Source organism: Colletotrichum aenigma (assembly GCF_013390185.1).
Source record: "Colletotrichum aenigma strain Cg56 chromosome Unknown KSG_Cg56_contig10, whole genome shotgun sequence".
Taxonomy (NCBI): Eukaryota; Fungi; Ascomycota; class Sordariomycetes; order Glomerellales; family Glomerellaceae; genus Colletotrichum; species Colletotrichum aenigma.
This window is the reverse complement of record NW_023500916.1, coordinates 2,658,539-2,672,602: the sequence shown is the minus strand read 5'-3', so window position 1 is coordinate 2,672,602 and position 14,064 is coordinate 2,658,539. Positions and strand designations below refer to the sequence as shown.

The 14,064-nt window shown below is 54.6% G+C and overlaps 7 protein-coding genes across 7 annotated transcripts; 2 read left to right on the top strand and 5 right to left on the bottom strand.

The window, feature by feature from the left end:
• Positions 1-34: 34 nt before the first annotated feature.
• set5-1 (SET domain-containing protein 5) lies at positions 35-1,314 on the bottom strand (the record flags this gene model as incomplete). Its single annotated transcript, XM_037329830.1, has 4 exons — positions 35-456; positions 516-604; positions 653-678; positions 736-1,314. 4 exons carry the CDS (start codon positions 1,312-1,314, stop codon positions 35-37), a joined length of 1,116 nt encoding a protein of 371 aa, XP_037172167.1.
• A 1,516-nt stretch (positions 1,315-2,830) lies between these two features.
• Positions 2,831-4,756, bottom strand: MUTYH (Adenine DNA glycosylase; the record flags this gene model as incomplete). The annotated part of the gene is made up of 1 exon (XM_037329829.1): positions 2,831-4,756. The coding sequence occupies one exon, from the start codon at positions 4,754-4,756 to the stop codon at positions 2,831-2,833; it is 1,926 nt and encodes a 641-aa protein (XP_037172342.1).
• Positions 4,757-5,407: 651 nt separating this feature from the next.
• On the bottom strand, positions 5,408-6,075 carry OV16 (OV-16 antigen; the record flags this gene model as incomplete). Its single annotated transcript, XM_037329828.1, has 2 exons — positions 5,408-5,600; positions 5,678-6,075. 2 exons carry the CDS (start codon positions 6,073-6,075, stop codon positions 5,408-5,410), a joined length of 591 nt encoding a protein of 196 aa, XP_037172343.1.
• A 1,722-nt stretch (positions 6,076-7,797) lies between these two features.
• CGCA056_v014585 (putative NADP-dependent mannitol dehydrogenase) lies at positions 7,798-8,733 on the bottom strand (the record flags this gene model as incomplete). Its single annotated transcript, XM_037329827.1, has 3 exons — positions 7,798-7,838; positions 7,890-8,021; positions 8,076-8,733. The coding sequence occupies 3 exons, from the start codon at positions 8,731-8,733 to the stop codon at positions 7,798-7,800; spliced, it is 831 nt and encodes a 276-aa protein (XP_037172344.1).
• Positions 8,734-9,444: 711 nt separating this feature from the next.
• On the bottom strand, positions 9,445-10,694 carry xdhA-2 (D-xylulose reductase A; the record flags this gene model as incomplete). The annotated part of the gene is made up of 4 exons (XM_037329826.1): positions 9,445-9,681; positions 9,732-10,278; positions 10,349-10,632; positions 10,683-10,694. The coding sequence occupies 4 exons, from the start codon at positions 10,692-10,694 to the stop codon at positions 9,445-9,447; spliced, it is 1,080 nt and encodes a 359-aa protein (XP_037172345.1).
• A 389-nt stretch (positions 10,695-11,083) lies between these two features.
• On the top strand, positions 11,084-11,794 carry CGCA056_v014583 (putative uridine kinase; the record flags this gene model as incomplete). The annotated part of the gene is made up of 1 exon (XM_037329825.1): positions 11,084-11,794. The coding sequence occupies one exon, from the start codon at positions 11,084-11,086 to the stop codon at positions 11,792-11,794; it is 711 nt and encodes a 236-aa protein (XP_037172340.1).
• Positions 11,795-12,174: 380 nt separating this feature from the next.
• On the top strand, positions 12,175-13,131 carry CGCA056_v014582 (putative NADP-dependent mannitol dehydrogenase; the record flags this gene model as incomplete). Its single annotated transcript, XM_037329824.1, has 3 exons — positions 12,175-12,351; positions 12,409-12,810; positions 12,871-13,131. 3 exons carry the CDS (start codon positions 12,175-12,177, stop codon positions 13,129-13,131), a joined length of 840 nt encoding a protein of 279 aa, XP_037172169.1.
• Between the last annotated feature and the right edge of the window lie 933 nt (positions 13,132-14,064).

Here is a 14,064-nt window from a genome sequence, read left to right as displayed (position 1 = left end):
GCACCGTTTCCCCCATACCCCGTGTAAGCTGCTCCTACGCTCCCCCAACTTTCCCCAACTCCCCCAAAAGCCCCCTCGCCCTCTCCGTCCTCTCGTCGTCGTACCCCGCAAAGTGCACCAGCTTCTCCACCGCCAACCGCGCATACCTCCTGCCCGTTTCGACCTCGCCCATGTCTACATAAGCCCGCGCGAGTATGTCGTAAAAGTCGCCCTTCTGCGCCGACAGCCCCTCTTCCTTCAAAATGCCGTCCAGTTCCTCCGCGAGCTCCGCCATGCGCGCCGGCGACGAGCGGAAGACTTTGTTGTTGAGCGCCGATACGATCTCTTGCATCCGTCCGCGGCGGGCGTCCGATACGGCCGCGGCGGAGGCGGAGCTGCAGAGCGAGCATGTGCAGTTGAATCCCCACTCCTGCAGGGTCCGCTGACGGTCTGCGTAGAGCATGTTGAGCGGCGAGTCTGGGTATTGGTGTTAGCTTGGCGAGTGCCGGTGATGTGCACAGAGGATGGCGTCTCACAACTGATACTCAGCTCTTCTCCTGGCTGAATATCCCGGTACGCCACTACCTCCAAGGCGAGCGTTCGTGGAGAGTACCGAGTCACCGCGCTGTGTCATGTAAGCCTACAATCTCATCATTGTTGTGGGACCACCAACTTTGGCTTGCAGTCGTGGTTGATTCTCTGTTGTTTTCAAGTCAGTCTTTCATTCTTTGTCCAGCAACACAAGGTTCCCCATACCGCAATGTTTATGAAAAGCCCGTAGTGGCTGACATTGTTAAACGAGGCCGCAAACGTATTTGTATGCAGAACGTCCTCAAGCACATGCCCGCCCGTACTCCTCGCGAGCTCAAAGACTCTGATCTGAACCTCCCTCGGCAATCGCACAAAGCCCTCCTCGAGAACCCACAGCGCCTCTCTCGGGTCGATCTGCTCCCACAATTCTGTGGACACGGTCTGCAAGATGGTCGGGTAGTCGCGCATGACGACCTCTCCCGCGCGAATTGTCGAGTTAACCACAACGCCCAGGTCTTTCCCGGGTATTTTCCGGACCTCGTAGGGCGGGATCTGCGGCAGCGGTGACGAAGAGCCGGAGGTGAGCCACTGAGGGTCAGAGTCCTCGATCAAACCGAGATCTCCGGCTGCCGTATCTGGGGATGTGAGGATCAGAACTGCCGAGTCGCCGTGGAAGTCATCCTTGACGAAGGCGCAGTATCTGGATTTTGTCTTGGGACTGGTGCACACCGGTCTATGTGTCCACGGCGACGGCTCCGAGCTTTCGAGGTTCTTTTCTGGATTGTACGGCAGGGAGCATGTCATCTGATGGATTGAAAGATGCAGCGGCCCCGTGGGGTTCCCATCGCACTGCCGAGTTGTTTCGATAGGACGATCTGACGATTGAGCCAATCCACATGACAAGGAGCCTCCTAGAACTAAAAGGAACGAAACAAACAACGTCATTGCGACGAAGAAGAGAGATGAACCCTCAGGAACAACAACATTGTTCTACTCCAAGGCTTCCAAGGACTACCCGTACCCGGGGGCATTCTCTTATGAAAGAACCCTCAACCGTCCGCAGCCGTCGATCACGCGATGGCATCAGTACCACAGGAAACTTCTCAAGTTGAACACCGTGTCTTGCAGCGCTCTGTCGGCATCAAACCCCTCAAAGGAGGCGTCCCAAACACACCGCGCAGATCAGACATGACCTAGTCAACTCTATCCTCCGGCCCCTGACGCAAGCCGAGCCGGCCCTTCTACAGGTGTGGTTACCGCCGTCACCCTACATCAAGATAAAGATAAGCATCGCATTTAGCCGCTGTGCACAGTCGATCGGTCCAGCGGCCGTCTAAAAGCGGGATGGATCCCGTGGTGCAGGAGACGGAGGCTCGTAGGCCGCGATGCCAAGGCCTGCCAAGATGCTTGGTTTTGGGGGAAATCATGAAGTGAACAGGTGGTCAAGGGGGATTCCCCAAATAGATGGAGGGGGTATTTGGGGGCCATGGGAATACGACGAGAACTTCTTGGCAAAAGTCTTGGTTTTGGGGATAGGAGGGTGACGAGATCATGGGACGCGTTCATCATCGTATTGCAACTGCTGTATCGGCCACGCCTACGAGGAACTATAGAACGTAATTTATGCTCGCTGGCTAACAAAAAGTCTAACACTATATCAAGTCGAAGGGAGAGCAAAAAAGATGTGATTTGTAGTCAATCGCTGACGGGAATTGAGCCCGACGTGGCTGGGATGTGTTAGTGATGATGTCGCTAGGTGTAATTGGATGATGATGGCGCTTACGGGTCGAACCCACAACCTTGAGATTAAGAGTCTCACGCTCTACCGATTGAGCTAGCCGGGCAGGCTGATGTGTGGTTGTTGGTATCGTGAGGGCAAGATGGTCAAGAATTTGGTGGAAGTTGTGGGCGGGTCGAGGGCACGATGCGAGCGTATCCACCGTCAACACCAAGCCGGCCCCATCGTGAGAAGATGGGGCCCATCCGGATCATCCGGCCCTTCCGGATCCAGGAAACGCGGCCGGGGCTATGAAGCCCAGGAGCGGAGGATGAACAGTGGGTTGGCGACTTCCGTGAACGTCAAACTGAGATGAGCCGCCCGCTTGGTGCCTTGGAGGAGTGTCGAGGCAGCGTAGAACGGGATGTAGTAATCCAGCAAGAGTAAGTACTTAACAATCGATGTAAGCCCTCAATGATTTGATCATTGGCCTGACGACTTCAGCCGCGCGTCAGGGTCAAATTACAATGTTACACGTATAGGTACACAAACACGCCGGGTATTATCCAGGACATCAGTCTCTACTTCATCCAGGCCGCCCGTCTACTCCTCCACCCTCTCCCGCACCAGCGCCCAACACTTCCGCATCCCCGTACCCATCGACTCGTCCTCGACCTCTTGCACAGAAGCCCACTTACCCCGCGCATGTGAAGACATATACTCTCCGGGCCCGTCCGCCTCAAACAGGTGGACATGCATGGTCAACTTGAGATGCGAAAACAGCCACGGCACGCTGCCCAGCTCCCCGGCATGCCGTAACTTCTCCTTTTTACCGCCGGCAATCAGCCCCGACGCATAGGCCTGAGCATCCTTCTTCCGCGACGTTGCTGTGTTGCTGGTCGCAGCGGGGAGTGTATGGCTGGGGAACTCCCACAGTCCGGCAAGCAGGCCTTTCTCGGGGCGGCGGTGGATCAGGAGCTGCCCATCGGCGCGCCGGATGGCGCAAACGAGGGCCTCTTCTTCCCGGACCGCCTTCTTGACAACCTTAAGCGGGAACTTCCTGGCATGCTCGGCGACGGTCTCGAGAGCCTTCGCGTCAACGGCCGGTTGCTGCTTGGGGGATGCGTCGTCCTTTTCGGCGTTTTTGGAGACGAACTTGAACGCGGCGAGGGTGGCCTGCTTCGGCCCGAGAGCAGCAGGTTTCGCCCCTTTGACGCCCTTCGTCGGCTTCTTCGGGGGAGTATCAGGGTCGTCGCCAGACGGACACCCCTCATCGCCGTCTTCCTCGAAAGGCTCGCATATCGAGCACAGGTCCTCGATGTCCTCCACTTTGGGCTTCTTCGACTTGGCAGCGAGCAGGACGCCCTCTGCATAGGCTCGACACGTCGCCGTGATGGGACACTCGCCGCAGCTTGGTTTTGGCGTGCAAACTGTGCTCCCGAGCTCCATCAGCGCCTGTCCCCATCGTCCGGGCCGATCACTCGTCGGCGCCTCCTCTTCGTCCTTCTCATCATCACCAACCTCATCCCTCGCCACGGCTTTGACCAGCGCATCCGCGGCAGCCCAGAGGAGATCAATAGTCGTCTTGTCCGTCTTCACGTTCCCAAAAACACCCAACTGCCGGCTCAGCACCCGCAGCACATTGCCATCCACCATCGGCGCCGCCCTCCCAAACACAATCGCCGAGATCGCGCCGGCCGTGTACCTCCCCACACCAGGAACCTTGGCCTCCAACTCCGCCGTGTCCGCCGGCATCAGGCCCCTCCACGCCGCGTCCCCGACAACCAGCTTCGCCGCCTCGTGGATCCGCGTCGCGCGCGAGTAGTACCCCAGCCCGCGCCACGCGCTCAGCACGTCCTCCGGCTCCGCCGCCGCGAGGTCCTGGATCGTCGGCCACCGCGCCATCCACCTGTTCCAGTAGTCGATCACCACCGCGACGCGCGTCTGCTGCAGCATGATCTCGCTGATCCAGACCTCGTAGGCGCGCTTCTCCAGCGCGGCGCGGAGCTCGGCAGCGTCCGCGACGGAGGCCGGATCGATCCACGCTTGGCGCCACGGCATGCCGCGGGTCGTGCTGATCGAGTCGAACCATGAGAGCAGCGCGTCCCGGCCCCGCCTGCCTGGTTGGCCGTGGAGGAGCAGAGGGCGGTGATATGAGTCTGCGTGTGTTCGGGAGGGAGGCGTGCATGCGTCTTTGCAAACATCTCCTGGGGCCTCAAAGAGCCTGGCGTAAAGCTTCGCGGTGTCGGATTTGCTCGCTTTCTTCGGCCTTTCGACTTTGCGCCGCTTGGGTAGTGGCTCAATGACCTCGTGGCCCTCGTCCTGCTCGACGTCCTCCGGAGTGAAGTCCGCCTCAGACGCGTCCTTGCGCGCTGCTGCTGGTGACGCCCGCGGTTTGGGAGCGACCTGGCGCGCTCGTGGCTTCGGCGCAGCTTTCTTTGGTTCAAAATCAGGCTCGTCGTCTGCTTGGGCTAGGATCCTCTTGGCTGCCGCAAGCGAGCTTTGTCGCCTAATGACGAAACGCTCCATGATCTATCTGTGTTCAAGAAAAGGGCATTTTCAATGATGGAAAAATGCCACACCAAGACGCGTCGTAGCACTTTAGCTTTCGCTGTCGTTGGAGACGCGCTGAGTGAGGATGTGGTAGGTGCTCCTTTAGCGCCGATTCGAGCAATCGACCGCTGGAACTTAGATCGCCTCAGGGACTTCGTACCCTTGTCTTGATGTGTCGCTCACTGTAATTTGTTCATATCATTGCGAAAGAGCCCGCGAATGAGGTAGTGAAGCACAACGATAAGAAATTATGAAAAACTGACAAAGTGAAGCCAAGGAGCTGAAAAAAGCTTAACATGATGGTACTGATCAGGACTGACAAAAATAACGATCGACTTGCGAACAGTGACGTCAAAAAGGTCCTACCAGGATTCGAACCTGGGCCTACGGAAGAATCTGATGATAGTCAGAATCCGACGTCCTAACCAACTAGACTATAGGACCGTGTCGGGAGGGGAATTCTCCAGCGTCATGAAGCTATCGTCAAACGACAATATCTCTGTTTCGCATCCTTCCTCACTATTGACCGCTTCTAACGTTTCTTATCTCGTTTGAATAGCTTGGGCTTTTCCTTAATTGGTTGATTTAAAGTCTATCGTTGTTGTTGTACCTTGTGGGTTCTAAAAATTACTCAGTCCAGCCATCTCCAGCGCAAGTCATCCAGTTGACTCCGACAAGCTTCAACCCGTGCTTCCCAGCAAACTCAGCCGGCTTCCATGACCGCCTCTGCACAAACTCCTCTCCGCCAACATCGTCCTTCTTCAGGTCAAGACCCTCCGGCTCACGGTAAAGGAGGAACAGGTATCGGTGAGGCTTTGAACTGTGCACAAACTAAGTAAGCGGCCCCATTCCACCCAACAGGAGAAACCTGCTCGAACGCAAGGACTGAACGCTTACTCATCCTTCGGCCCGGGTCCAAGGAACTCCGTCAACGCCGGTTTCGTCTGTCCGACAACCGCTTCTCCGCTCAGCGGCTGCAGTCCGGGGAGGACCCAGTGGCGCCAGAAGGCGAACTGCGGGTTGTCCGGCGTGGGCGCATCGGGGTCGGTCAAGAACAGCGTGTAGGAAGCGTTTGAGGGCGCGCCCTCCTCGGCCTCAAAGGAGACGCTCGGCGCGAGCTTGCACTCCCCGGCGCGGAAGAAGTTGCCCGTCTCAACGGCCTTGCCAGCAAACGACACCCCGAGCTTGATCGTGGGCTTGAAGCCTTCCGGGATGAGCGCCGCCGCGGACCCGGGGACGAGCTTGGCTTGCTCCAGGGTGCTGGTGAGCTTTTGTGCGTGGTCGGCGAGGGACATTGTGTCGTTCGTGACGTTGGGGAATGACTGAATTGAGGTAGACAAGAATTTAGAAAGGCTGAGAGGTGGCTTTGATCGCGTTCAAGAAGAATTTCGATGATCGCCTGCGGGCGGATTTGACCCGAGGGCGTGATGCGTGATGACCTACGCGGGGTCAATCGTGGGATAAGGGGGATCGATGCCAGTGGTGGAAAATTGCCAGGGCAGCTGCGCCAGGAGTCTTGGCAGATATAAAGGTGCTCACGCCAAATCTGCCAACGTGTTTTTTTCCGAAAGATGCGGAAATGCGACCCAGCGACAGGCTGTTCGTGTTGTTTGCAAAAAGTCACGACTCTGAAGCGATGCTTCATAATGAATGCCCGTGACCTGTAATAGACTACCTAGGTATGTGTATGATCGAGTATGCATCGTGCTCCACTGAGGTCATGATGACGATATCGATCAGCAGTTCCCTCACTTGCGTACCCAACTTCTTGTCAATCTGTGGCAGAAGAAATGATTCTTGATTCTGAAACTCTGCCTCGCAAGAAAGAGAAATGACTGATTCTTGGGAGAGGGTGGCCTAGCAGCCACATTGAGTTGCGTTTACAAATGCAGTCTCATCGTGTTACGATCTGAGGATGTTTGGCAATGAGAGTTTACAACTCCTGGTCAACACTAATAACACATATCAATTATCTTTTGAATTGACCCTCTTGCTCAATCGAGTCTTCTGGGTTGCATCTCCTTCGATACGAGGCCTGATATATCTTGACACGAGGATGTCTTTAGGCCGGAAGAACTGATACATCGACCAACCACCGTTGCATCAAGAGCTGTTGCGCAACACGTATTTCAATTTCTATTGACTGGTCGGTTCTCAATGACATAAATAGCATGCGGAAAGACCAACGAGTAGTGTTGTAGATGTTGAAATTGTGTTCCATTCCTGAAATGTCCACTTCGCTGCAACTACTACATTCTTGTTGGTGAAGTATTCTTGTACTCCGACGGTCAGCTTGGCTTGATGTTTGATTTTCTAGACTCGTTATGTAACTTCGTCTTGATTGTCGGTTTTATCTGTTGCTCTTGTAAATATAGGCTGGCTTATCAAAAAGACCTTTACACTTAGACTTGCCGCCGCATGGATGTCTTGGTTGTCTTGAGCGAAGTAAAGGGAGTAAAAGTAAGTAGGGAGAGTGGATCTTCACAAGCTGCGCACAAGGCAAGCAAAGAAGCGCGGGTGGGCCTTGTCACTACTTGAGTAGTTTGGCTGATCGCATTAATCAACCAATCAGACCTCAAATCCCCGATGGCACAATTGGCTAGCGCGTCAGACTGTTAATCTGGAGGTTGGTGGTTCGAGCCCACCTCGGGGAGTTACGGCGGTTAAAATCCGCCTCGCATTGAGACTTTCTTTTTGCTTTTCATTATTTTGTTGATCTGTATTGTGTACAAGCAGGCCCGTCTGTGGTTGAACTGGCATCCAACTTAATCTTTCTTTGTCTTCTTGCATAGTGAGCTGATGATAATGAAACTTTTAGGTTTTTAATATCTCTACCTAGGTTGTAAGCATTTAAGGTCTTAATGCAGCAGTCTCTTTTCACTCTTTTAATTAACTAGTGAGCACTGCTTTAAGTCTTTACTAAATTCTATAAATGCGATAGAATGTAAGTAACCTTAAGCCCTAGTTTTAGCACATACTTTACTGGAACTTTTCAATTGAAAAAATGTACTTCTAATCTAAGGCAATGTGTATCCACCATCAATCACCAGATTGGCACCTGACACCATGATTAGCACTGAAGTCTCTAATATCGAACGAGACACCTTACCTGTCATGTAACTGCTTGCGTTGCTAGCGAGATACACATACGAACCCTTCAGCTCAGCAGGCTCGCAAAGTCGGCCTCCGGGAATCATGGAGAACCATTGCTTCCTCCACTCTTCAGGGTGCACCGAAAGCACTGCATCTGTCAGCAAAACGCTACGCTCAGTAAAGCCTGAATAGGAGGACTCACTGTCCGTCGCAATGAATCCAGGAGACACGCAGTTCACCCGCGCAAAGTCCACCCACTCCACCGACAACGACTTGGCAAGGTGTACCACCGCAGCCTTGCTCGCGTTGTAAGCCGCCTGCCTCTGCGGCACATTCACCAAAATAGCCGACACTGACGCGGTGAAGATGATGCTTCCACGTCCGTCGCTGCCCGCCTTCTGCTGCCTCTCAAACACCTTGGCCGCCGCCTGCGCAGTCCAGAATGCACCGTGGAAGTTGACGTCCAGCATCTCCCGGAACCTGTCCTCGGGGTACTCGATAGCAGGGATGTGGTCCGCAATACCGGCGTTGGCCACGACAATGTCTAGCTTTCCGCCGCCGACCTCTTTCGTCGCGGCCTCAATGACGGCCTCAACTTCAGACCGCACCTTAACATTGCACTTGTACGCCTTCACCATCACGCCGTTGCCAGACTTGGACAGGGCAGCGGCCGTGGCATCAGCCTCCTCCGGAGGCGTGCTGGTGTACGTGATGGCAACCTTGGTGCCGGCCTCGGCGAGACCGCGGGCAGCTTCGAGCCCGATGCCTCGGGTGCCACCCGTGACGATGGCCGTCTTCCCGGCGAGGTCGAAATGGGAGGCGACCGGCGCTGCGGGGTTCGGGTGGCTCGGGAGGACCATGTTTTCTGCTGCGTTTGGGGTATAGATTCGGGAATGAATGCAAGTCCTTGATACTTGGTGATCTTGTTCGAGCCGAATGGTCTGACTATGGACCAGGGCAGAGACACCAGGCAAGTGCCGGGGGATTTTGTACCGGGCCATTTGCGGGAGGGGTGGGTCCGGCCGCCGTCGTGCCTTTTGGCGGCGAATCAGGCAATCGGTCGACTGTCGTCCGGAGCGGAAGGGGTTGCTTCGGTGCGGGGAAGCTGGGGAAGCGGACATCTGCCACCCCTGTCCGAAGGTTGGGCATGCCGGGACACTTGCGCACCTGACCGCAAATGCTGATGTTTGCTCAGGCTTAAGCTAGCTTGATATCAGAGGGCTCATTGACAGGGGACAAGCCACTTCGATCAATTTCTTCGGGAAAGTCCAGGGTGACATATGTTCATGATCATGATCATCTTCGGCAAAGTCAGAGGTCTGCTTTCAAACACAACAGACACACATTCTTTTCAATAGGTCTAGGCTTGGCATTATGAATTCGGCATTTCAATTGACATAAATACTTCACGACGTGAATGACAACCTTCTTAGGTATGTTGTGACTGCACATATCTATGACACAAGGCGAAATAAGTTCATGTTAGGGGTCATGCCAGATAGGTCAACGTTGTGCTACGACCGCAAACATTTTATCATCATGATGTTTTTATTCTTCATCTATGCTAGCCTCTATTTTGGTACACCTTGGATGACGACCTTCAAAGTGTCCTCCTTCGCCTGCCTTACAACCTCAAAGGCCTCGACGGCCTCCTCGAACTTGTAACGATGAGTGATCAACTTCCTTGGGTGGACCTTTCCTGACGCTACCAAGTTCACAGCCTCAGGGTAGCATCCCGTCGTGTACCTGATCGAGCCCTTGATGTTCAATGCACGAATACAAGCAGTGGTGATGGGGAACACGACATTCTGAGTCAAGTTAGTGGACTGCCCGCAAATGCCGACTGAAGTACGCTTACCTCCTTGCCCATCCCGGCTTGCACATAAGTCCCGCCCTTCTTGGTAGCAAAGACACCAGCCTGGATGCATGGCTCAGCACCCGTGCACTCCAGAACCACATCAGCTCCCTCTCCGAGACCGTAATCCCTGAGAATCTTCTCACCAATAGCGCGAGAAGCATCAACAGGGTCCTCTGGAGCATCGGGGAGCTTCTTTGACACGTAGACATCGTCAGCTGCAAAGTCCTTGGCAAACGCCGCGCGAGACTCGGAGATGTCCACTCCAATGACCTTGCTGGCGCCGTAGGCCTTGGCCACGGCCTGGCAAAGAACACCAATGGGTCCGCAGCCGAAGACAAGCACTGTTTGGCCGCCCTTCAGTTCAGCAACCTTGCAGATCTGCACCGCAACAGCAACCGGCTCCACCAGCGCGCCGTCCTCGGAAGTCATGTGCTCTGGGATAGGATAGGTGTAGTCGCCGGCAACGATGTAGTACTTCTGCAGGGTACCGTCCCATGGAGGTGTCGCCGCGAAGACGGTGTCTGCACAGAGATTGTATGCGCCGGCCCTGCAGTGATCGCAGCTTTGATGAGTTAGAACATGCCTATTCTCAACGTACATTACGGTGGAAAACTCACTGCCTGCATGGGACACCGGGCTCAATAGCAACCTGGTCGCCGACCTTGACATTCTTCACCTTGCTTCCGACTTCGACAACGGTCCCGGCACTCTCATGGCCGAGGACGATGGGCGACTCGAGGATGAAGTCACCAATGCGGCCGCGCTGCCAGTAGTGGACATCGCTGCCGCAAATGCCCGTCTGCTCAATGTGAACGCGGACATCGTACTCATCTCTGAGCTTGGGAACCTCGCGATTCTCGAACGAGACGTTCTTGATGGAGTGGAGCACAAAGGCAGGGTTCTACGGAAATATTAGCATTGCGAAGCCGGGGTGTTGTCAATCCAGCTTACGATTTCGGACATCTTTGAGGTATAGTGAGCTTAATTTCGGTTCGAACCCTTATGGCAGTGATATTTGGGATATTTTCAATTAGCTTGAGCTCTACCAAGCTTGGAAGCATCTTATTTGTGCAGGTGGGAGACGGCCGTGACGTCGACGCGGGGTACTGCGGCGCCGGCCGGAGCGGGGCCGCCGCCAAACGCCGAGCTGAGTCGGGCGACTGTTGCCCGATGTGCGCCAATCAGCAAACCCTGCCCTCCGCTCGAGCACCATTTGTCCTCTTGCTTTCCCATCCTGATACTTCTTGAACTCGATTCGTTGGTGTGCCATTGTTGGCTTTGCTGGGGTCAGTGTTACCGCTGAGGCGCCCATCAACAGCCTGAGAAGTCCAGACCACACCCACAGCGTCACCATGGAATCCACCTACCGATCACTGGTCCAACGCATCCTCTCCAAATGGGAAGAAAAGAAGGGCTCCTCTTCCAGCGCCCCGGATACCCATCTCCGTCTAATCATCGCGCTGGCGGGGCCACCGGGCTCCGGCAAAACAACAATTGCTCAACGCGTCGTTTCGGCCATCAACAACTACCCTGGACCCCACCCCAAATCCGTCGTCATGTCCGCTGACGGCTTCCACCTGCCCCTGGCAACACTCCACGCACTTGCAAATGCTGCGGAAGCGATCGCCCGGCGCGGCGCACCGTGGACCTTTGACGGACAAGCTGTCGTTGAGATCGTCCGCGAGCTGCGGACGTCTGCAGGCCACCGGCCGGTCTTGGCCCCTACATTCGACCACAAAGTCAAAGACCCCGTCATTGGCGGGCTCACTGTGGATGCCGATGTCGACGTCTGCATCGTTGAAGGGAATTACTTGCTTGCGGACGAAGAGCCTTGGGGTCAGATTGCTCCGCTGGTGGATGATCGTTGGCTGGTCAGAGTTGAGTCGGCACTGGCCCGTACAAGAATTGCGAAAAGACATGTTGCAGCCGGTATTGAGGACACTATGGAAAAGGCATTGCACAGAGCAGAGACTAATGACATGGTCAATGGGGAGTTTGTTGCTAAACGGAGCGAAGGCAGATATGATCTCTTGATTGATAGTGTCGAGGAGTTACCAAATTAGCGACTAAGACTAGAATACCATTTCACGTTGACTCGGCTCGTTTCATGGGTAGCATACAAAGTTCTTGGCACATAATGTGTGTCGGTGAGGGTGAGAGCACTCCGCCCGGAACATATGCCTGCAGCTTACGGTGCGGGCCACCCGAGCCAACGTCCGGGGATGACTTCGAAGAGCTTGGCATGATCTCCCGGGTACCAAGTAGGTCTTGAGTAGAAATCACACATGACTTCTATTTGAACCCTAGTCGCAGAGTATCGATAGACACAACTCCTATTCCAAGATTACACCCATCTCCTTCGTAGAGGCATCAGCACACTGTCTACAGTAACACAAGTCCTTCTTTGATACCCATATACGGAGTAATCTCAACTCACATCACCATGTCCACAAACGGCACAACAAACGGTACGAGAAAGTCTATCCGGGCTCCCAACCCTCCTGTTCAAGACAGCGTCTTCAAGCAATTCCGCCTCGATGGACGCACCGTCATCATCACAGGTGGAGCAGGCGGCATTGGTCACGAGATCGCCAAGGGTCTCGCCGAAGCCGGCGCCAACGTACGACCATCCTGACCGTATTCCCCTGAACGTCGCACATGGCTAAAACTCTCGCAGATCGCTATTTGGTACCACACATCCTCAAAGGCAGCCAACTCCCTGACCGAGACCCTCATCAAGGACTTTGGCGTGAAGTCAAAGTCCTACCAGGTTGATGTCCGCAACTACGCCGCCGTCGAGGCCGCTGTAGCGGAGGCTGTCAAGGACTTTGGCCGTCTGGATGTCATGATCGCAAATGCTGGCGTGCCCTCTAAGGCAGGTGGTCTCGACGACAAGGTCGAGGACTGGGACCATGTCCGTGCAGTCGACTTTGACGGCGCGTACTACTGCATGAGGGCAGCTGGACTGATCTTCCGCGAGCAGAAGAACGGCGTCGGAATCATCACGGCGTCGATGAGCGGCCACGCCGCGAATGTCCCGCAGGAGCAGAGCTGCTACAACGCATGCAAAGCCGGAACCGTAAGTTCGATTTCGTTCGTCTGACATGCCACCGCCCGGACTAACACCGAGCTTTTGCAGATTCACCTGGCCAAGTCTCTGGCTGTCGAGTGGGCTAAGTGGGGAGGCCGCATCAACTCCGTCTCCCCCGGTTACATTGACACGGCCATCTCGGGTGACTGCCCATTCGAGATGAAGGAGGAGTGGTTCAGCCTGACGCCGCTGCGCAGGGATGCTGATCCGAGGGAGTTGAAGGGCATTTACCTGTATCTCGCCAGTGATGCTAGCTCTTACACTACGGGAGCCGACTTTATCATCGATGGCGGTTACACCGCTCGGTAAATATCTCATGCTACTTAATAACCAAACCTTTGCGCTGAACGTGTCTCAAGTCAATCAAGCTGGACACGAATAATTTTGAAAGAAGCGAGCGCGTGAACCGAGTCGGCCTTTTCGAATGTATGTTTTTGAGTTGACATGAAAGGCTTACTTTGGACATTAAAATGGCTATGGCTTGTGTTAAATGTTTTGAATAACAATATTAGGTGTCAAATGATGCAAAGAATCAAAACCGGACTTAATGTTCGTAAAAGATGCTTTGATTGTGTGAAGTGGTAGCTTGACCGCACTTTTACGTACGAACCTATTTGATGGACATTATGCTAAACGTATCGTTACCTAAGTGCCTCCTTTCCAGACTCTGGTGATTCCTAACTCTGGCACCTTTGAAGAACTAGGGTACTGGTCTTTGACTCAGATAGCAACTCTAGAGCTTCTTAGCCGACACTCGACAGCAACTTCATGCCTTCACTTTTACGCACAGTCGTATGGCTCACTTTCCTCCTTTTCCACCCTACTGAAAACTACAGGTTACGTTCTTCTTGGACGATAACCAGCGAAATCCACTTTCAATCTGGCCTGCGTGTGCACCTCACAAGTTCCCAATAACACCCGGCCTCTTGTGGGCCGGATCCCAAGCGAGCATGGACGATGTCCGAGACCAAACGCCGGTGTCCGATCAAAAAGAACAATTATCACAGCCACCATCACCAAAATCCAGCTTTGAAGACATCACGATGTCGCAACAGGTCCCGGTTCAACCCCGTCCTCACCCGATCATCGAAAGATCCCAGCAGCCGGGCCTCGCTCACCCCTGCCCAGCCTTCCACGCATGCGTCTTATTGCCGGGCAGAGCCTGCACGGGCTAGGCACCATCAGCCCCCGTCTAGTGAGGTTTTTTAGTGAGGGTCACAGTCGTCCGTCGTCCCCGCACTG